The sequence below is a fragment of the Haliotis cracherodii genome, unplaced genomic scaffold, assembly GCF_022045235.1.
Source record: "Haliotis cracherodii isolate W230 unplaced genomic scaffold, xgHalCrac1.p SCAF_6, whole genome shotgun sequence".
NCBI classification, from domain to species: Eukaryota; Metazoa; Mollusca; class Gastropoda; order Lepetellida; family Haliotidae; genus Haliotis; species Haliotis cracherodii.
In genome coordinates this window covers 22,854,696-22,877,966 of record NW_027266319.1, presented here as the reverse complement: position 1 = coordinate 22,877,966, position 23,271 = coordinate 22,854,696, and the positions used below count along the sequence as shown (strand labels likewise).

General features: G+C 41.0%; 1 protein-coding gene across 1 annotated transcript in view; it reads left to right on the top strand.

Moving 5' to 3' along the window:
• The window catches only part of LOC139446114 (reelin-like), a 96,594-nt gene that overhangs the window by 15,142 nt on the left and 58,181 nt on the right, over window positions 1-23,271 (top strand). Inside the window, exons 8-22 of the mRNA XM_071227393.1 lie at window positions 902-1,001; window positions 2,655-3,603; window positions 4,505-4,653; window positions 4,859-5,010; window positions 5,548-5,660; window positions 6,614-6,822; window positions 7,508-7,636; window positions 10,208-10,317; window positions 10,952-11,015; window positions 11,392-11,625; window positions 12,911-13,072; window positions 14,545-14,784; window positions 19,379-19,678; window positions 20,536-20,673; window positions 21,477-21,663. Of these exons, the coding sequence (XP_071083494.1) occupies window positions 902-1,001; window positions 2,655-3,603; window positions 4,505-4,653; window positions 4,859-5,010; window positions 5,548-5,660; window positions 6,614-6,822; window positions 7,508-7,636; window positions 10,208-10,317; window positions 10,952-11,015; window positions 11,392-11,625; window positions 12,911-13,072; window positions 14,545-14,784; window positions 19,379-19,678; window positions 20,536-20,673; window positions 21,477-21,663 (3,236 nt within the window). The remainder of the gene's footprint in view (window positions 1-901; window positions 1,002-2,654; window positions 3,604-4,504; window positions 4,654-4,858; window positions 5,011-5,547; window positions 5,661-6,613; window positions 6,823-7,507; window positions 7,637-10,207; window positions 10,318-10,951; window positions 11,016-11,391; window positions 11,626-12,910; window positions 13,073-14,544; window positions 14,785-19,378; window positions 19,679-20,535; window positions 20,674-21,476; window positions 21,664-23,271) is intronic.

Below are 23,271 nucleotides of genomic sequence, written 5' to 3'. Positions count from 1 at the left end.
GTGGTTTGAAAGGGGACACAGTAAGCCTTGTGGTCTATAAGGGGACACAGTTAGCCTTGTGGTCTATAAGGGGACACAGTAAGCCTTGTGGTCTATAAGGGGACACAGTTGTCCTTGTGGTTTATAAGGGGACACAGTAAGCCTTGTGGTCTATAAGGGGACACAGTTAGCCTTGTGGTTTACACGGGGACACAGTTAGTCTTGTGGTCTATAAGGGGACACAGTTGGCCTTGTGGTCCATAAAGGGACATATTTGGCCTTTTTGTCCATAAGGGGAAACATTTGGCCTTGTGGTGCATAAAGGGATGTATTTGGCCTTTTAGTCCATAAGGGGAAACATTTGGCCTTGTGGTCCATTAGGGGGAAAATTTGGCCTTGTGGTCCATAAAGGGACACATTTGGCCTTGTGGTCCATAAGGGAACATATTTGGCTTTGTGGTCCATATATGGACCAAATTTTCCTCGTGGGCCACGAGGGACACAGTTGGCCTTGTGATTCATAAGGGGACACAGATGGCCTTGCAGTCCATAAGGGGACATATTTGACCTCCCAGGTTAACTAAGGCCTTCCTGATCTGTCAGCACTCTACTTGTGTTCATGGGTTTTCAAGTGGAAACTCTCTACGACCTGCACCACTTTGGATTTTCTCTTTCAGCTGACATTTTGTTGTATGAAAGACATAATATTGAAAGGGACATTGAACACACATCACTCACTCGAAGAAGGTTATAAAATCATCTAGACAAAGAAGTAAAGAGTCCTAAACTTTTCTAGATTTATGGAACGTTTATTTTCATTAATACATAAATGCTCCACATATAGATATATCAAGAAGGATGTTGTTTGTATGACATATTCTTGTAATGAACAAGATGAGAGTTGTCTATTTTGTGTTGGCAGCGGCTGGAACATGTGGCCGCAGCGACAGTGAGGACCGTGACATCATTGTGATGTTTGGGACGCATGGCTGCACACAGTGGGAGGAGATAGAGAGGCTCAGGTAAGGGACACTCTAATGTACAGGTGAAACATGACAGTACAGGTCATGGTGTGATGGTGGCAGTACAGGTGTGACGTGACAGTGCAGGTCATGGTGTGATGGTGGCAGTACAGGTGTGATGGGGGCAGTACAGGTATGGTGTGTCAGTGCAGGTCATGGTGTGATGGTGGCAGTACAGGTATGGTGTGACAGTGCAGGTCATGGTGTGATGGTGGCAGTACAGGTATGGTGTGACAGTGCAGGTCATGGTGTGATGGTGGCAGTACAGGTGTGACGTGACAGTGCAGGTCACGGTGTGATGGTGGCAGTACAGGTGTGACGTGACAGTGCATGTCATGGTGTGATGGTGGCAGTACAGGTATGGTGTGACAGTGCAGGTCACAGTGTGATGGTGGCAGTACAGGTATGGTGTGACAGTGCAGGTCATGGTGTGATGGTGGCAGTACAGGTATGGTGTGACAGTGCAGGTCATGGTGTGATGGTGGCAGTACAGGTATGGTGTGACAGTGCAGGTCATGGTGTGATGGTGGCAGTACAGGTGTGACGTGACAGTGCAGGTCACGGTGTGATGGTGGCAGTACAGGTGTGACGTGACAGTGCATGTCATGGTGTGATGGTGGCAGTACAGGTATGGTGTGACAGTGCAGGTCACAGTGTGATGGTGGCAGTACAGGTATGGTGTGACAGTGCAGGTCATGGTGTGATGGTGGCAGTACAGGTATGGTGTGTCAGTGCAGGTCATGGTGTGATGGTGGCAGTACAGGTGTGACGTGACAGTGCAGGTCATGGTGTGATGGTGACAGTACAGGTGTGACGTGACAGTGCCGGTCATGGTGTGATGGTGACAGTACAGGTGTGACGTGACAGTGCAGGTCATGGTGTGATGGTGACAGTACAGGTGTGACGTGACAGTGCAGGTCATGGTGTGATGGTGGCAGTACAGGTGTGACGTGACAGTGCAGGTCATGGTGTGATGGTGACAGTACAGGTGTGACGTGACAGTGCAGGTCATGGTGTGATGGTGGCAGTACAGGTATGGTGTGTCAGTGCAGGTCATGGTGTGATGGTGGCAGTACAGGTGTGACGTGACAGTGCAGGTCACAGTGTGATGGTGGCAGTACAGGTATGGTGTGACAGTGCAGGTCATGGTGTGATGGTGACAGTACAGGTGTGACGTGACAGTGCCGGTCATGGTGTGATGGTGACAGTACAGGTGTGACGTGACAGTGCAGGTCATGGTGTGATGGTGACAGTACAGGTGTGACGTGACAGTGCAGGTCACAGTGTGATGGTGGCAGTACAGGTATGGTGTGACAGTGCAGGTCATGGTGTGATGTTGGCAGTACAGGTATGGTGTGACAGTGCAGGTCATGGTGTGATGGTGGCAGTACAGGTATGGTGTGTCAGTGCAGGTCATGGTGTGATGGTGGCAGTACAGGTATGGTGTGACAGTGCAGGTCATGGTGTGATGGTGGCAGTACAGGTATGGTGTGACAGTGCCGGTCATGGTGTGATGGTGGCAGTACAGGTATGGTGTGACAGTGCCGGTCATGGTGTGATGGTGGCAGTACAGGTATGGTGTGACAGTCCAGGTCACAGTGTGATGGTGGCTGTAAACCAATGTCATGGTATTCTGATTTGACTATTTTCCAGACCTCCAACCAGCAGCGAGGCAGAGATTCATCTGGTGACTTTACCTGTAGAAGCCAGAAGAGAGGGCATCTGTCTGAGGTGGATTCAGACCCCCTACCCAACCACCTCACCTGCCCCTCCCCCAACCACACCTTACCACCCTACAATACCGACCCGATCTCCTCACCATGACACCACATCCGAGTCCCGGACCGAGCCAGTGCACTTCCCCGAGAGAGCCCATGATGAGTCCCTCCGCACCGAGGCTGAGGAGGAGACCACACTGCCATTTGTCCACTCCACAGTGACTAGTTCCTCTGCAGCAATAACACATACTGACACTACTAGCCTGCATACGGAGGTCATATCTACAGTTCTGTCTACAGACCCCCCTACAACCCATCCTCCAACCCACACTACCACTGAACCATTCACCCACTCCTCCTCCACCCATTCAACAACCCTCCCTACCACCCAACCAACCACCCAACCAACCACACAACCAACCACCCAACCAACCACACAACCAACCACACAACCAACCACACAACCTACGACGCCTTCAACCACACATCCATCAACCCATCCTACCACCCATCCCTCCACCCATCCAACAACCCATACCACCACCCTACCCACAACCCAGCCGATGACCTACCCCTCCCCCACTGCCACTTATGCCCCATTGCCCCTCATACCCTCCCAAGATGAACCCTCACGTTTCACCAAGCACAGAAAGGGATCCAGACGTCGACAACAAGATGCTTCTCGGTTTGTGAAGAAGGGTCTGTTCCGAACAAGGCGCCATCGCCGTGAGTTGCCAGCGCTCACGTCCAACACGTTCAAGAGTTGCTGGGCTATAGACAATGTGGTAGTTGTCAATGTAGCTCACCCTCCCACACAGCTGCATGAGACCTTTGACCCCATGGACCCAGGCAACTGGATGTTTTTCCCAGGAGGAAATATACGGGTAAGTGTCAGGTCATAATTTGTTTTCATCATGATACGATTTTGAAAAATGTGAGCACAGCTACTCTCTAAGCACACATTACTTGGACACCCCTGATGAAACTGAGGTGAACCTTAAAGGTTTAATTGCATAGATCGATGCTCATGATATCAATCACTGGATTGTCTGGTCCCGACTCAATTATTTACAGACTGCCGTCATATAGCTGGAATATTGCAGAGTGACAACGGGGATATTCATGTTAAACTGCGGCATGATATCTCAGTGTGCTAGCACTATAAATCGGCATCAGTCCGGACTAGTACAAGCAGCCCCCCCTCCACACGCACACTCATACACATGTCACTATATAAGTGCAATAATCTTGGACACGACGTTAAACCCAATTTCACCTCGCCTGACTTTAAGAATCCTTGCCATTGTTACGCTGTCAATGTGATATTAGAGGGACCCTCTCTAAGGGGTCATAAAGAATTCACATATTTGAGGAGGGACATTCATAAATGGACATTTTATCATAAAATGTCATGCGCTTTTGCATTTTGTCTTTTGGCGAGGGTCATGAAGAGAATGTACAAGTTCATGGGGAGGGTCATCCTAAGATATGACAAGCATTAGCGGAAGGTCATTATTTTCATTACATGAGTGCATCAAAAACCTCTCACCCTCCACCACCCCTCACCCCATTCTTTCTGGGGGGGCGGTTGGGGAAGCCTAGTGGTTAAAGCGTTTGCTCGTCACGCCGAAGACCCGGGTTCGATTCCTGACATGTGTACAGTGTGTGAAGCCCATATTGGTGTCCCCCGCCGTGATATTGCTGGAATATTATCTGTAAGACTAATAATATTTCACAGAGCATTTTTTCACACAAAACATATTTCTTGCAATGTTTCATCCTCAGCAAACCTGCCAGTCAGACAGCAACACGATGACCTTCATTGAGCCTAATCAGACACTGAACTACATGGTGACCCGCGACCTTGACCTTGAACCTGATGTCAGCCCGAGCAGCCTCCTGTATGAACAGTTTGAATCGGGAGTAGATTCAGAGTAAGGACCTGTCATTGTTTCTTGAATGAAAATATATCCAGGTCAATAATAGCAGCCTTTAAAAAGTTGAAATATCTAAAGTTGTGGAAAACAGAGAGGAGGCTGTACACTTTTATACTTTTTTTATATAAATAATATATTTTATTACTTGTCTTCGTATTTTCATGCTTAAGCATGCACTAATTTAGTTTAAAATTGTCTTCAGCTGGGAGGTTGAAGGTGGCGCCGCCAACGTGCTGTGCGGCATTGTGGACGAGCTGAATGCCCTGGTGATGTTTGAGACAGGGAAGCGGCAGGTCTGCACCGACTACATGGACGTAACAACTGCTGGGAACCTCCGATTTGTCTTTGGGATAGGTCAGCCATGGAATTACTTGTTAAGAACTCCTCGGTCCACTGAGATGTTGCTGAAGAGTTACTACGATGTTGCCATAATGAAGCTGTAATGTTAATGCAATGTTGCTACAATATTATCTAAATGTTGCTACAATGTTGCTGTGATATTGCTACAATGTTGTTTCAATGTTGCTGTGATATTTTTGCAATGTTGTCATAATACTGCTGTAATGTCATCGCTGTTGCCATGATGTTGCTGACATTGCTATGATGTCACACAATGCTGCTGTCATGTTGCTGTTATCTTGTTATAATGTTGCAGTAATGTGGTTAAAATGTTGCTGTGAAATTGCTGAAATGTTGCTGTGAAATTGCTATAATGTTGCTGTGAAGTTGCTGAAATATTGCTGTGAAATTGCTATAATGTTGCTGTGAAATTGCTGAAATGTTGCTGTGAAATTGCTATAATGTTGCTGTGAAGTTGCTGAAATGTTGCTGTGAAGTTGCTATAATGTTGCTGTGACGTTGCTATAATGTTGCTGACAACTCATGTGACAGGTGTGGGAGGGTGCCACTCGTCAGACAAGCCGGCCAGCTTTGTGCAGGTGTACGTGGAAGACCGCAGCGGCAACACATTCTTCATCGACAAACTCAAGCCGGAGGACTACAGGGTAGGTCATCATCATCAGGATTGTTTGCAGTCACCTGATCAGGGTGCTCTTGTACAAAGCGATCTTAGTGCTAAGTTGATCGTAACTCCCATACCTTAACATAGACTTATGACAGTCGTAGCGCAAAGGTTGTTTTGTACAATGGCACCCAGCAACAGATTACTCTAGGCACCTTAATGATTGCCCTTTGTACCAAAAGCTGACTTGACAAATATGTGAGAGGTCACTGTTATCCCTAGAAAAATGGAACAAAATAGGCCTTGAAATTGAAATCAATGATACAGTCATCGGTATTCCAACAGTTGAGATTATATCCAAATATTTCAATCTTTGTAGTATCTTAATTTTCACGACAACAATGCAAAACAAACAACCCATTAAATATTTTTGTAACCACAGCTCACATTCAACATCTTTTCAATTTAAACTGAGCACAAGATCAATTGAGCACATTCATTGTGTTTTTGGATTTATGTTATTGTAATGGGTATATATCAGGACATAGACTCATAGCCGCTAGAAACATGCACAGCTTTGTTGAACTGTTAGTTCATGCAGCAGTGAGTTTATGTCTAGATATTCAATGTCAAGGGTTCTCGATGATTCAGACACAGCTTAATATCACATTTTGCACGAAATTGCCCTACAGCACATAATCCTTTGAACAACCTTCATTAGGCAACACAATATTTTTTTTTTCATTTCACGGGAAATGATGAACGTATTTTTTTGTCACGGCCACTGTTGTATATATGCTATATACATATGCTTATAACAAACTCAATCATAACAAACTAAAATTAGTGGCCCCTTTAAGTTCGTTAGAACCGTAGTTTACTGTAGATGGGTAATATTCACAACAAAATGGAGATAAAACACACTGGATAAACGAGGATGTCAACTGTGCTATAACACTGATAATGACTCACTGATGACTGACCCTTCTATTTCAGCGTGCAAGGCTGGTGTCCCTTCCACTGACGTCGGTGGCGCATGTGTCGGAAGCGAGGATCTGCTGGCTACAGAAGTACAACACGGGGCCGTATCGGGACATCTGGGTGTTAGATGGCATCACCGTGCTGCCATACATGCCTGCCACGACAGACGCTGTGGTCCAGTTCAGTATCAACATGGAGTGTGGGTTGAACTTGCAACAAAACAGGTGAGATCGTTGTTATGGTTGTGGTCTTCTGGTGTGGAAGAGAATAGTCTGACCAACGCGTCTTTCACTGTAGCTCAATGTGCAGAGTTGTGTCCCTTAGGTGCCAAAACAGTGATTTGAACCCAGATTCACACTGATTGTTATGATTGGTTTGTGTTTGCCAGACCATTGCTCATCTGGTCCTACCACTCAGAATGCATTTCTCACAAAGAAACGCAGCATGACAGAAATAGTGAAAGTGAGATAAATTCTCTCACTCAGTCATTTGTAGCTTGAGAACATCTTGGTATTTAGGTCCTTGACTCGACTTACATCTAGTCTCTGAAATAAACATGTTTTACAGAAAAAAACAGTTGTTAAATTATAGTTATAAAATATAATAAAAAGGAGCCCAGAGACTTTATCCTGATACTGGAGTAATCTAGACTTGCCAAACATTATAGACTTGCATGTGCTGTATTGGATATATTTGTTTCAGGGTCTGTATGACAGACTAGTCCTTGACCTCACACAACATTCTGCATGTTGGTATGGTTCTCTTAAGATTTATGTGAAAATATTGTCTGTATTTTTTTTCTATTTCAGGCTAACTATGGTGCTGATGTGTGTATTTTCAAAACATGTGATCAATGTAGTTATTTTTTTAACAATAAAGAACATTGTTTCCAATTTTGTATCACCCCAGTATCAGCCTAGAGTACAGCACTGATCACGGAGACACATGGCACACTCTCCACGAGCCATGTCTGTCTGGCCATTGTGATGGCGCCTACCAGCCTCTCTCCTCCACCGTTCACACCCAGGACCACAGCCAGTGAGTGTTAGCTGGACATTCTATTGTATCTCATTCACTGTGTTACCTCCCTTACTCATGTCAGGATCTGCTGGTCCACACCCAGGACCACAGCCAGTGAGTGTTAGCTGGACATTCTATTGTATCTCATTCACTGTGTTACCTCCCTTACTGATGTCAGGATCTGCTGGTCCACACCCAGGACCACAGCCATTGAGTGTTAGCTGGACATTCTATTGTATCTCATTCACTGTGTTGCCTCCCTTACTGATGTCAGGATCTGCTGGTCCACACCCAGGACCACAGCCATTGAGTGTTAGCTGGACATTCTATTGTATCTCATTCACTGTGTTGCCTCCCTTACTCATGTCAGGATCTGCTGGTCCACACCCAGGACCACAGCCAGTGAGTGTTAGCTGGACATTCTATTGTATCTCATTCACTGTGTTGCCTCCCTTACTGATGTCAGGATCTGCTGGTCCACACCCAGGACCACAGCCACTGAGTGTTAGCTGGACATTCTATTGTATCTCATTCACTGTGTTGCCTCCCTTACTCATGTCAGGATCTGCTGGTCCACACCCAGAACCACAGCCATTGAGTGTTAGCTGGACCTTCTATTGTATCTCATTCACTGTGTTGCCTCCCTTACTGATGTCAGGATCTGCTGGTCCACACCCAGGACCACAGCCATTGAGTGTTAGCTGGACATTCTATTGTATCTCATTCACTGTGTTGCCTCCCTTACTCATGTCAGGATCTGCTGGTCCACACCCAGGACCACAGCCAGTGAGTGTTAGCTGGACATTCTATTGTATCTCATTCACTGTGTTGCCTCCCTTACTGATGTCAGGATCTGCTGGTCCACACCCAGGACCACAGCCACTGAGTGTTAGCTGGACATTCTATTGTATCTCATTCACTGTGTTGCCTCCCTTACTCATGCCAGGATCTGCTGGTCAAGGGTTTGAATGCTACAGACTGGCCGGTTAATGATCCTTGGTCTGTCAGCATATGATCAGTCGTCATCGATTTTACCAATGTAACCTGCATCGGGACTTTCGGAACACATTACGCTGACACCCTGTGATATATCTAAAGTATGTTTAAAATGGTGTTAAACCAAACTCACTCCCTCAATCAAATATCAACCCATGAAGATCCCAGCCAGAACTGGTCTTCAGCAACCAATGCTTGTCGTAAGAGGCAACTAAAGGGATCAGGTGATCAGGCTCACTGACTTGGTTGATGCATGTCTTTGTATCCCATTTGTGTGGATTGATGCTCATGATTTCAATCACTGAATTGCCTGGTCTAGACATGATTATTTACGGACTGCTGGAATACTGCTGAGTGCAGTGTTAAACAAACAAACAAACAAATAATGAAATATCCATCACTTCTCAGGTCACTCAAATCAGAAACTGAACTGAAATCCTTTTTGGTAATTGTATACATTGTGTTTTCCTTAATCAAATCTACTTAGCCAACATTTGTAATAAATTTGGAGATGCAAATTGTGACAAAGATGAATGATCTTTTTCTGAAAATTAAAAAAGATCATTTTAGCAGATATATTACAATGACCAAATGTAAATGAAGATAAAAAAGAAATGTAAAATGTGTGAAGTTTTATCAAGCTTTCTCAAGCCGTCAAGATGATAGGTTGAAAATTCTTAGATTTGTGCATGATTTCTGAGCATCTAAAAAAAGCAAAACCAGTAATAAATCTTTATGCATATTTCATCCTTGAAATCCACACCAAAGAGTTTTCATGGCTACTTCTTGCATTATGACCTTGGAAATATCCTGTAAGTATCCTTGCAATATTTTCAGGATTTCCTTGAAATAAGTTGTCTCAATATCTCCATTAAACTGTTGCTCTGTGAGATCTCACATCTATCAAAACGGAAACATACCTACTTGGACAGGAATGAAATCATTTTATCAGTAGGGCCACATGCAGTGTCTAAAATACCTGCCTGACCGACATTCTATGTTGCTGACAGACGGTCAGTTTTGAAAAGTTACACGCCTGATGGTCAGGCTATTATTTCATTCCCGAAATTACCTAAGCATTCTTGTATTAATTCAATGTAAGAGGTAAAGTAACTGTTAAACTTTTACACATTATTGATGAATAAAATTTCAATGAGTTAAAGATACTCAGTTGATAATCCACCAGTTTATTGTCACTTTCTGAGAACTAACATTACACAGTACTATTCTTTTGTTTACGGGGCGGTCGGGTAGCCTAGTGGTTAAAGCATATGTCGTCATGTCGAAGACCCGGGTTCGATTCCCGACATGGGTACAATGTGTGAAGCCCATTTCTGGTGTTCCTCGCCATGATATTGCTGGGATATTGCTAAAAGCGCCGTAAAACCATACTCACTCACTCACTGTTCACAAAGTCTGTTTCGATAAAGTTAAACTTTATTTCATCATGACTGTTAATGCAAGATATTATCGATGACACAATTTTCATATCGATAATCGTTAATATGTCTTCCCATGGATGATAATTCCGTTTAGCATCTTTTGCCAGCCCTAACATAAACTTTCCTCTGTACCCATGATGTTTTTTACAAGGTGGACCCGCTTCACCTTCCCCATCCCATACAAGGCGCTGATGCCATACACAAGGTTCCGCTGGCGGCAGGTGGATGAGTCAGGGGCACCCAACTGGGCGGTAGATGACGGTAGGTAGGGGGAGCTTCAAGTCTGGACCAGACAATCCAGTGATTGAGACGACGAGCAACATCATATGCCATCAGTGTACAAGGCCACAGACCCGTGACGATCCGGGGTAGAATAGGTCTTCAGCAACCCATGCTTGTCGTAAGAGGCGACTATGCTTGTCGTAAGAAGCGACTTATGGGATCGGGTGGTCAGGCTCGCTGACTTGGATGATGCATGTTATTGTATCCCAAATCTGTAGATCAGTGCTCATGACATCAATCACTGGGTAGTCTGATCCAGACTCGATAATTTACAGACTGCCGTCATATAGCTGGGATATTGCTGAGTGCGCATTAAACAACAAACAAAATCTGTCTCTGTCACCACTGTGTTCAATCTGTTTCATAGCTACACATTGTGGAACTCACTGAGATGATCTGTCCATATAAGGAAATAATTCATTTTCTGTCTTGCCACAAATTGAGTTGCAAGATATGAAAGAACATAAATTCTTGATGTATTTTGATGCAAAAGTATCTCCATCTGTAGCTGATAATAAAAGTATCTCAATATTTTCAAGACAAATACAAAAATAGTTCTTTTAAATACTGTTTTCTCTTTAGTCAGTGTTGCTACACCTGGTGTTCGTTTCAGTGTTCATTGGCAGTTGTCCTGAGGGCTGCAACAACCATGGCACTTGTGGGCTGGAACAATGCAGGTTGTATTTCCTTTTTTTTGTATCAGCTAACCGTTTTAACGCTTTTCTTTGTCTCTCTTTATAACTGCACATTCTTAGAATTATTTGTTTTATCATAAATTGTTTAAAAAACATCTGAAAACCCTGTCTTACAAACAGTCCAAAATATAGTGAAGGTAGCTGCTATATTAACAAAATATTAGAATATATTATTTCTGGTATAATAGTAGTTTCAAATACAATTTTTTGGATTATTGCACGGGCATTCTTTCTTCTTATATTGCTCACTCACTCACTCACTCACTCACTCACTCACTCACTCACTCACTCACTCACTCACAATGCTAACTGGTATGTCATGGATTGTTATAAGGACGTACTATTGTTTTGTCTGCAGCTGCGACTTCGGCTACAATGGCGCCACTTGCAGGGATTCTGTGGTCCCCAGTCCCTCGTCTTTTATGGAGAGTTTTGAAGACCCCATAGTAGTGACGTCATCCATGTTGTTTACCATCCATGGGGCGAGTGTCACCTTTGACTGTGGTGTCATCTCGGCAGGAAAGTCCCTTGTATTCAGTGGAAATGGACCCAGAGTGTTCCTCACAACAGACTTCAATACAACGGATGCACAGTCAGTATATGTATTGATTTTTTCATAGCTCACCTGGCTGAAAGTCAAGTTACCTCAATGTGATGCCATGTCTGCAGTGCGTCTTCTTTTGTGCGTCAGTTGTCGTAAACATTTTCTCCTCAGAAAGCTCTGAGCCAATGAAGCTGAAGTAATGAACCACATTTTGCTTGAGAGTTTTGAATCCAAATTTCAAAATGGCCACCGAGGGAGCCATATTGAAAAAGTTATATATGGCCATTAATATGCCATTTTTGTACGAAATCATATTTGGTATTTGTTTCTTATGGGATTCAACAGACATGTTTGAATATTTGAATATTAATACTGACAGCAACCTTTGTCCAGTGTCTGCCATTTAAGACTACATATCCAGGTCAGCTACAGTGCCTTGGCACTTTTTGTGAAGTTTCTGTTTTTAGAGAATATAATTCATTTTATTTATTAAGAGAAAAAAGTAGGCGAAATTAATCAAATATAAAATGTTGTCAGATTTGATTTGAGATAGAATGTCCTTAAAAATTACCTAAGAGTCATTCATTAGCATTATACAATGATTGTAGAACTTTCATTACTGTAGCATTTTCTACTTTATGCACTAGTCTATCTCGAAGTATACAAAATCAGTATAATGTTACAGGTTGGGTGAAAGGTCAAAGATGACAGTTGCATTCATATTTTACAGCTCATTCATATTTCGATTGATCTTAGCCATAATGAGTTGCCACCAGTTTGTAAATATAGTGGCACAGAGCACAATAAGATAGCATGCAAGCACTTGCGGGCCAAAGGTGGCGGTCATGAACATAAGCATGATGGGTAATAAGGGGAGGTAACTCAAATTTAACTGCTTGCTTAAAGGCTGAACGTACAAACTAAAATGGATATTATTATGATAAAATACCAACTTGAACAATCAGTCTATTTTGAATTTTTAATCAAAATTGTTTTCATATGAGGTAGACTGATTTGAACTCTATATCATTGTTATGGGTATTTTTCTGACATTATATCCTGATGAATGTATGATCAGACAATGAACATGCTCCAAGTGTTTACAACAGGCAGGGTAGTCAATGCTACAGGAACAGGGCCCCATTCCACTAAGCGATCTTAGCGCCACAACTATCGTAAGCCTATGTTAAAGTATGGGAGTTACAATCATCCAAGAACTAAGATCTCTTTGTGGAATAGGGCCCAGTAGTGTTTTCAAGTGTCAAATAGAAGTAAGATAAAACAAATTCTTAAAGTTTGAAATCTGCTGATGCTCCTCTCCTGTTACCCCAAGGTACCTCCAGTACTCCGTGCGCGTGGGGAGTATGTCCACGACCTCGGACTGCCCTCCACCAGATGACCCCACCGAGGCCGTCTACCTCGAGTATTCCTGCAATGGTGGCATCTCTTGGCACTTCCTGCGAGAGTTCTCCATCAAGGACTACCAATCGCCACGGTAACAATATTAATTCATATTTTCATATGACTTCAAAAAGAAATGAGAGATCAAGAGATTTGCCAATTATTGGTGTCTCCCTCTGTGAAAAGCAATTGATGTGACCTTGTGGTTGAAGTGTTGGCTCTTGATGTGATGGGAAGATCTTGATGTGATTCCCAACATGGTGACACTGTGTGAAGCTGATGGTGTCAGTCACAATGCTGGATAGGGATACTACACAATCAAACCTGCGTGTCTGGAACGATCAAACAAACAAATTAACAATCGAACAAACGAATGAACGAACGAATGACTTGATGAGAGACTGTAATCCATGGTCTTGGAACAATCAAACGAACGAATGAACAAATGAATGAATGAATGAACGAATGAACGAACAAACAAACGAACTGACAAACAAACGAACAAACGATAAACTTGAAGCCAGACTGTAATCCATGGTCTGGTGCCTGGAACAATCAAACAAACGAATGAACGAATGAACGATCGAACAAACAAATGAAAGAACGACTTGAAGAGAGACTGTAATCCATGGTCTGGTGCCTGGAACAATCGAACAAACGAATGAATGAATGAACGATCGAACAAACAAATGAACGAACAACTGGAAGAGAGACTGTAATCCATGGTCTGGTGCCTGGAACAATCGAACAAACGAATGAATGAAAGAATGATCGAACAAATGAATGAATGAACAAACAAACAAACCAACTAACGAATGAACGAACGACTTAAAGAGAGACTGTAATCCGTGGTCTGGTGCCTTTTTCCATTGTGTCTTGTGATGCTGTAGTTTGTCATCCCAGTGTTCAGTAAATCTCCGGATAGTTTATGTTAATCACTGACAGATCATGTCATGCACTACCCTTTATACATCTTCCCGAGGCAAGTGAGTTAAGCAGATTTCGGTCGATTGCAGGATTTGCAAAGCATGTGCATCTCCAACTATTTGTCAACAGATATTTTCCAAATCTTTTCATGTTTTTAATCAAGGTGCCCACTTGATTTGATGCACTTCGCGATGTAAGACCCGTTTTATCACAAGATAGATCTTGATTACCTATCAGATCGTCTTGACTGGATGCCGCCATTTTGTTTGAAGCAAATGCAAGTGATACGAGAGGTGGAATCTGATTGGTCCATGGGAGAGGCATAGAAGGGACATAACTCATAATAGCCACTGGTGGTGCTAAGATCAAGCCCAAGAATTCCAGCCTAGTTCGGCAAGGATGGAAACTGGACTTTTATAGTCACTTAACACCCTTGCCTCGGGAAGCTGCCCTTTATATTGCTTGTCTATATTTTCACCAATAAATGTTTAGGTTTCATTTGGTGTCATCTGTCACAGACGGATGGTGAACTATACTGTATTTCATTTCATCTATATAGTCACCTTTGCAGGGATTTATTTCACAGATAAGGTTAACCCTACAGTCAACTCTGTAACAAGTCTTGTGTATTTCTTTCAGAGGAGATGCTGTATATCTTCCCAGTGCTGCTCGTGACTCGTCATGTAGATTCCAGTGGCGTCAGCCGAACCACTCCGGTCGTGGCCATGATGTGTGGGCGATCGATGAAGTCAGTCTGGCTAAAGAACTCTCCAACACACTGAGTATTGAGGCGGCAGATATGAAAGATATGGATGAGGAACTGACCACAAACCTTGGCCAACTCGTAGACAGTTACTGTGGGGCCCCCAAGAGTATTAAGTGAGTTACTGTAGCCCATGAATTTCATTCTGAGGGGAGTATTGACCTTTTTCACACTTTCGCCATCTTGGATTGAAAACGAGGCTTGGAGAGCATAGCTCCATGCAGTGAGAGTCGCATCAGCTCATAGGGAACAGACAGCATTTCACTGATGGACATTTTAAACAAACAAAAAATGGTATCCTCTGTATCTAATACAGAAAATAATTCACATTAAATCATGAGGTCCAAATAAAATATGCCTGTAATACACTGGAATTAGCATTTTGCTGTCAGGATCCCGGAAGTGAATCGAAAGGTGCATTTCGAGATACGTATTTCAGAATTAGATTTTTTTTATCATAACTTCGTCGGCATATAGGCACAATGTGACAGTACATTCAATGACAGACGTTTTGTATCGTAAATAAACCGCATAACATGAAACACGTCAGTGTACTTTTGCAAAATTGCTCAGTCAATGCGTGGCTTGGCGAACTCGAGATCAAGATCGAGATCATGTTTATTTCACGTTTCATAGTGGTGTTTGCTGCACAACGCACTATCGTTTTGCCATGAGTCCAGTTGACAAAAGACACTTTTTCAGCTATGATTTTCATTTTAACATATTACAATGTTAATTATGAAAATAATTCGTGTGTCAAAAAAAATATTCAGAAGGGGCGATAACTCTATTCAGTGTGTACAATAAACAGATGATACTTTACTTGTTCTTCAAACATCACTTACTTAACTGATTACTGCCGATTGAGATTGCACCGTGCACGACAAAAGTAATAATGTGTGAACTGTTTAAAACAAGTTCAAGGAAACTAAAAATTGATAAATATAATTAAGGCATGATATTGAAGAAATATAAGAATTGATACAACTATCAACTTCTTGAACACCCTGACCTAATCCTGTATGATGATAGGTAATTGTATATCAAAAGGAAGCTACTAATACATTTATCCTGAATAGTTTGAAAATGTCTTTATCAGATAAGAGTACAAATAAAATAACAAAAGATAAAAAGGAATAAACTTCAATTGGTAATCAAGCCAAGATAAAATATATGTATTGGTACAAATTATGTTGATGGAACAATCTGGATTTCTCATATTTAACAAAGAAAAACAAACTAAAATTTTCATATCTTTATTTCTCACAATATAAGTTTTCAAAACTTAAAATGGATTGGGTGTCTTTGTCAGTCAAAAGCACCTAATTAAATTCCAGGAGAAAATAATTTTCTTGCTTGTAAACAAATGGTACAATGTGCTTTTTAAGTGTCTGATAAATATTGGCCATGTTGTTTTGTGAGTGAATAAGGCTTTTCACTTCCTCGTCCTTTGGCAGGATGCACATTGTAACCATTGTGTTACTGTCAGCGGAAAGCTCCTCCAGACATCCGTCACCCGGATACTAGTACTTCATTGTGGTGACTTGCTGGCCTGAAATGAATAATTCAATAATATTCTAATAATATTCCTACTTCAATAACATTTTTTTATAAACAATGCTTATTCACCTTCTCTCAAAATATTGCTTATTTAGAAAACAACATTCTTCTGAAATAGAGAAGTTTAAGGAAAATTAATCACAGTGTGTAACATTTGCTACTTAAGAACAATCTTGAAGGCATCAATTCATCTGATATGCCTAAAACTCAAACAGTATATTCTTTGTAAACAGTAAACTCAACAGATGCATCAATTTAATGACAGTGTACTACAGCTCTTTACATCAATGTCACACAGAAATTCACTCTTGTTTTAATGAAACACGTTTTGATATTTGTATTACCTGTATGTATTTAATCATGAAATACTTTGTTCAGTCTGACCATGCTGAAAACATACTTTCGCTAGAGTGAAATAAATAAGATTTTTATTAAAATCAGGTGAAATATCACGTTTTGTCACACCTACAGTCAGTCTGCCTCATTGACACTATGGTTTTCTGAGTAAGGTCATGAAGATCACAAAGAAAATATAAGACTTGAATTTATTTTGTCAGATGCAATGTTTATCTCTTCATGTGGTTTACTAAAGTTGATATCTTGACTTGAAAATATTAACTTTGTCAGATCACAAGATGAGATATTATTAAACATATTTTATTGTCCAAAAAGACAAAGGGATTGGGCACAAGGGCAGCACTTATTACCGCCTTCTCCCTATATACAGTTATACATAATATTGCATAATAAAAATGAACAATTTACAGTTGAAACTTCACATTGTGGAAACATAGTGCACAATATATATACAGTGCTCATATGAAGGATATGTACAATGTGCTTGAAAGTGAAGACAGTGTGCATCTCATACATATCCTAATATTATACATTTTAGTGTTGAATATAGATTTAACAATATTAATGATTAACAGTTTGGAAACAATACTATGCTAGCTACTGAATCTGTTAGTTGTTTCTATAAATTTGTGTACAGATTTTTGTATTCAGGAAAACATCTAAGTTTGGATCACCAAAAAGAATACTATGTAGAGTTTTTTGTCCTCCAAGATTATCGATAGCTGTCAGTAATGTCTCCCTAAAATCATCATATAAGGTACATTCGAAGAAGAAATGGAATGAAATTTCACAAGGAGCATGCTATACAAGGAGCATGAGATAAATTCATGCTATCATCGTTATTTGACAAGGAAAACAAATTTCTTCTATGTATTTATATTTTTTTATTTTTCTCGTTTTGATTGAATTATAAAAAAATATCAAAATAATCACACCATTTGACTTGATTGAAATAAACTAAAGTTCTAAAGATTGTTAACAATAGTAAAATATTACATCATAACAATATAATTATTGCAAAATGACACAGTAAACTATATTCTTACATATAAATTGATATGATAAATAATCAATAATACATGGCAATTGCTTGCACAAAAGAAATCCTTTTGTTTTAAAAGTTTCAAAACATGTTTGTGGAGATAAAACCAGATGGGTTTCACAATTAAACAAAGGGAATTAATGAGTTATGATTGCAATACGCATGGGAATTAAAAATAATTCTGTTTATACTTTAAGTTTTTAGTAATGTCAATATCAATTTATGCATTTGAAATATTTGAATACAAACTGTTAAAGAGTTATCTGTTTCTGTAAATTATATAAAGATCACATGTTGATTGAACATTTACTGGACATTAATTAGTTGGGTTTTTGTTCATTTCATGACATGATTAAATTGGTACAGTAAAGTAAATATCATTTTGGTAGAAATATTAATTGTTACCAAAATTGCAGATCAAACTGTACTTTACTTCAAATATTTACACATCCTTTATGTAATAATTCAGTTGAAATATTACACCTCATGCTATCTAATCTGACAACATTGACAATCAAAATAACAACTGTTCACAATCACAACAGCACAAGTAGATCTAGACGTCTAATATTTTATTGGAATGCATTTGAGTCCATTACAATTTACATCAAATACGCAACTGATGCAAAATTCTGATTTGTTACGATTGAAAATTCTCAGTAGGTTTCAATTTGATACATTATATCAACATAGGCCTATACCAATTAAGTTAGTTTCTGACATATATCTAGATATGGTCAAAAGGTGAATATTTCGACTTCAAATACAACCTGAAGTAGCGAAGAGTGAAAAAGGTCAATACAATCAGGTTGACAGTCACATCAACTAATCCTACCGGGTACCCATTCACTACTGGGTGAACCAAGGTATATTTTGAACAAAAGTCACTTGCCTAAGGAGGCACAACAGCAACATTTGCTTCAGTGTGATGTGGGACCGAAGTCCTTGAAACACTTATGTTGAACACGTATACATATGCTTCTACTTTCATCGACCAATGTCGCTTTCCTTCACCTGAGTTGTGGTCTGTACACTGTTACCACATGCCACATCAAGGCACAAGGATTGTATTGTTATTTGGTGTCGACAAATGAATGACAGAAATGAATGTGGAGCCATAAGCATATCATTTACATGATTGGAATTCTGATTTCTGTCATTCTTTCAATATACAGTAGAACACAGATATAACGAACTACAAGGGACCAGAGAAATCAGTTCGTTATATCTCGTTGTTCGTTATACATGTTTTCGCTCGGAAACGTCCGCCATCTTGGATAAGACAAAACACAATACACGTAACTGCAGCATTGATTTGTATTAGCAGTGATCATACAATGGATAACAATTTATAACTTTCATTTAATAACATTAAATTCATAACATACTACTCTACATTTCTCAGATTTTAGATGAAGAGTTCTCTGGAGTGTCAGTTTATAAAACAGGCCAGTTTGCGCTGCCATTGTGTTGCGTACAGCCAAGTGTCAGTGACACTTGACACTGAGTGAGATTTCTCAGTTCACTATACACGTCACTAATTAGTGATAGATGGGCTTGTCGGTGATCAGATATCAGTTCGCTGTATTCGTTAGTTCGCTGTAGAGAGTTCGTTATATACGTAAATTTTATATGATATTATATAGGAGATAAATCGGGGATTTTTTAACAGTTCGTTGTATCCGTTTGTTCGCTATATCTGTGTTTGTTATATCCGTGTTCTACTGTATGGAAAGACACTTTTTTGTCAGTTTTGCAGGAAAGGAGAAGAATGGACAAGACCGATTCCTAATGACAGACACGATGCAGATTGGTCCATCCTATATGGTTCAGTTTGACCTGGTGATGGGGTGTCACACGGCGTACACGAAGGACATCGACAACCGCCTGTACCTGGAGTACTCCGTCGACCATGGTACCAGCTGGTACCTGGTGCAGGAGCCGTGCCTGCCGCCGATGTTGTGTGACGAGTACCATGCAGGGACGGTGTACGACTCCTCACAATTTACCGAGTGGACACGAACAACGGTCTTGCTGCCAGAAGACACATGGTCAGTGTATTAAATAGTCCAGTAAGGTTGTTGATAGGCATATAGGAGTAGTTATTCGGAGAGACACAAGCTTTAAGGATGTCAAGTTCTCGAACTCCGGCGCAGTGGTGACTCAGCATAACACCACTGCCACAGGCTAATTTGCATATCACGTGACCGGACTTTTCTCTTGTTTGTAAACAAACGCGCTTTTTCAGAAATCAGTGTAGAACGGACTAATGCAAGTATTTGGGGTAGCTTAACATATTGTTTTGCATAGTTATATAGATATGCTGCTACAACTGCAACAGTGAGTTGCATGACAATATATATTTATGCATCAAAGTGACCGTATCGCCAGCTCTCTGTTGGGCTTCGAAGACAGCACGTGGAGCAGTACAACCAATGTAAACAAAGGATAACTACGCAAAAACAAATAGATTTTCAAGTATTAGGATACTTTCTTAATGAGCCGTAGTCATTCTTTGACATTTGTTTATGAAAATGTGTTGACTTGTCAAACATGAAACGGATGAAAAACATATTCAATATCTTGAATGGACTGTGAAAGATGTGACGAATCGTCACATGCCGCTGGCCTGTGGCAGAGGTACTATGCTGGCCGGCTGCCGGCCGCATGGAACTCTGGGTAGGAGAGTGGTCAAGTGTTCTTATTTCACAATGATTCAAGGCTACTATTGCCACCAGGTGATTGAACACAGGGCAAGAAGTAGCCTTGTGATATAACCAGGGCTACTGCTTGCCGTCATTATTACAAATAATCATTGGATTACAAATAATCAGCCAAAGTTGAAGTCAAGTGATAAATGTAATTGGCTATTACTGAGACGTTTCTGACACCATTTGTGAACAACCAGGTCACCAGGAACCAAGATCCGATGGCGCCAGTCTAACTGGAGCCCCACTGACTCCTGGGCCATCAAGCGGATATACATCGGTCAGCAGTGTCCGTTCATGTGTCACGGACACGGCAAGTGTAATGAAGGAGTGTGCAAGTGAGTACAGATGCACTGACAGTCCCTGTATGCATGCAGTGAGCTTATATAACAGTTATACCATACTTTCGACCCCCCCGGTGGTCTAATGGTAGAGCATCCGCCTGGAGAGCGGAAGGTCCGGGGTTTGATCCCCGGCCGCGTCACACCAAAAGACGTTTCAAGTTGATACTTGTTTTTTCCCCTGTCTGGCGCTCGGCATTAAGGGGTTAAAACAAGGACTGGTCGGCTCAGAGTCAGTATACTGTGTCTGAGTGGGGTATTCATGTTAAACTGTGACATGGTATCTCAGTGAGCTAGCACTATAAATCGGCATCAGTTCGGACTAGTACAAGCATGGACATAATATGGACATGAAATATTTCCAAATGCTTCCTGCATAACTCAGCCCTGGTGGAACAGCTGTAATGTAAGTGGCTTGACAATCAGAATATTCGTAGAAAATTCCACATTCACTTGACTTTGATTATAATTCAAGACAGGAATTGTAAGATTGCACTTTGCCAATACAGTTGAAAGATAGGAAACCATGGCATCCAGATCAGAACTGGGGTATAAGACTGTTTCAACAATGAAACAATGAAGATGGTATAAATGATTTTCATGATGATTGGAGATGTAACGATTGCTGACATCTGTTGATAGTGATAATGGCAGATGATGATGATGATGATGATAATGATGATGATGATGATCATGATGAAGATGATGATGTGTTGGTGTTGGTGGTGGTGGTGGTGGTGATGATGATGATGATGATGATGATGATGATGATGATGATGATGATGATGATTGTCCTTCAGATGTGATGCAGGGTTTGCGGGAGACAGCTGCCAACCGAGTACCGGCATGGACACTGACATGCATGCTGACTTTGGTATGAGATACGAGCCCGAGGAAGACTTCCACCGTATCACCGGCGGTGATGTTGTGCGCAGCAACCAAGGATGTGGACCAATACTATCGGGAGAGTCAATATACTTCTTCAAGGTCAGTACTGTGTACTCTCCACTGTGTGTTTTGAAAGAAGAATACAGGCAGTGTGTTACTGTAAATCTTGAAATTAACGCGAGCATGAAGTATATGTGAAAAATGCGAGTGGTCTTTGGTCGCATTATTAAACATCGCATTTAAATCAACAATATGACATTTTGGATAGAAGAAATACCAACTTAGAGATACGCTGAAAACAAACAACTACGTAAATCACATCACTGTTTATTGAGCAGCACTTGTAACAAGTATATAAACAATGTCATTCAAACACTAATTACATCCTGTGAATTGTCACTGCTTGGGTCAAGACAAGAGTTCTATACTCACTTATGTCATCACTGATCACACCTGCAAGTCCAGACAGACGCCACCCACGCAACACGGTGTCTTTGTTCTTAGCGACTGCGTCAAAGGCCGACACGAGCCATTGTTTTAGCTGAAGTACTCTACTCAGCGCTGATAAGCGGTGCTATTTGGCGTGTGATTGGATTAATGTAAGGTTGGATTAAAGTGAGGATTCTCCTGTAAACTGGACAGAGGACATTTTGTTTAGATATAAATCCACTAATGCTTGAGAGGAGGGGGTGTCGCATTCATATTGAGTCACATTTTTCGCTAGGGACCAGTGGTCGCATTATTTTGGAGACACATTAATTTAACGATTTACAGTATATAGTTTCACTAACTAGAATTATCCAAACTGTTATTGGTCTCTATTGGATATTGGTCATACACCCTGACAAAAAGAATTGTCACATATTACCCTAATATAGTATGTAACTTTCTAACCATCTCTGTATATCCAACTACCATGGTATATCCAACTACCGGGGGTATATCCAGCTACAGGGGGTATATCCTGCTACCGTGGTATATCCAGCTACCGTGGTATATCTAACTACCATGGTATATCTAACTACCGTGGTGTATCCAGCTACTGTGGTATATCCAGCTACCGTGGTATATCTAACTACTGTGGTATTTCTAACTACCATGGTATATCTAACTACTGTGGTATATTCAGCTACTGTGGTATATCCAACTACTGTGGTATATCCAGCTATCATGGTATATCCATCTACCATGGTATATCCAGTTACCGTGGTATATCTAACTACTGTGGTATATCTAATTACTGTGGTATATCTAACTACCTTGTTATATCCAACTACCGTGGTATATCTACTTACTGAGGTATATCTAACTATCATGGTATATCTAACTACTGTGGTATATCTAATTACTGTGGTATATCTAACTACCTTGTTATATCCAACTACCGTGGTATATCTAACTAGCATGGTATATCTTACTACCATGGTATATATTACTTCCATGGTATATATAACTACTGTGGTATATCTAACTACCATGGTATATCTAACTACTGTGGTATATCTAATTACTGAGGTATATCTAACTATCATGGTATATCTAACTACTGTGGTATATCTAACTACCTTGTTATATCCAACTACCGTGGTATATCTAACTAGCATGGTATATCCAGCTATCATGGTATATCTAACTACCTTTTTATATCCAGCTACCGTGGTGTATTCCAACTACCATGGTATATCCAGCTACTGAGGTATATCTAAC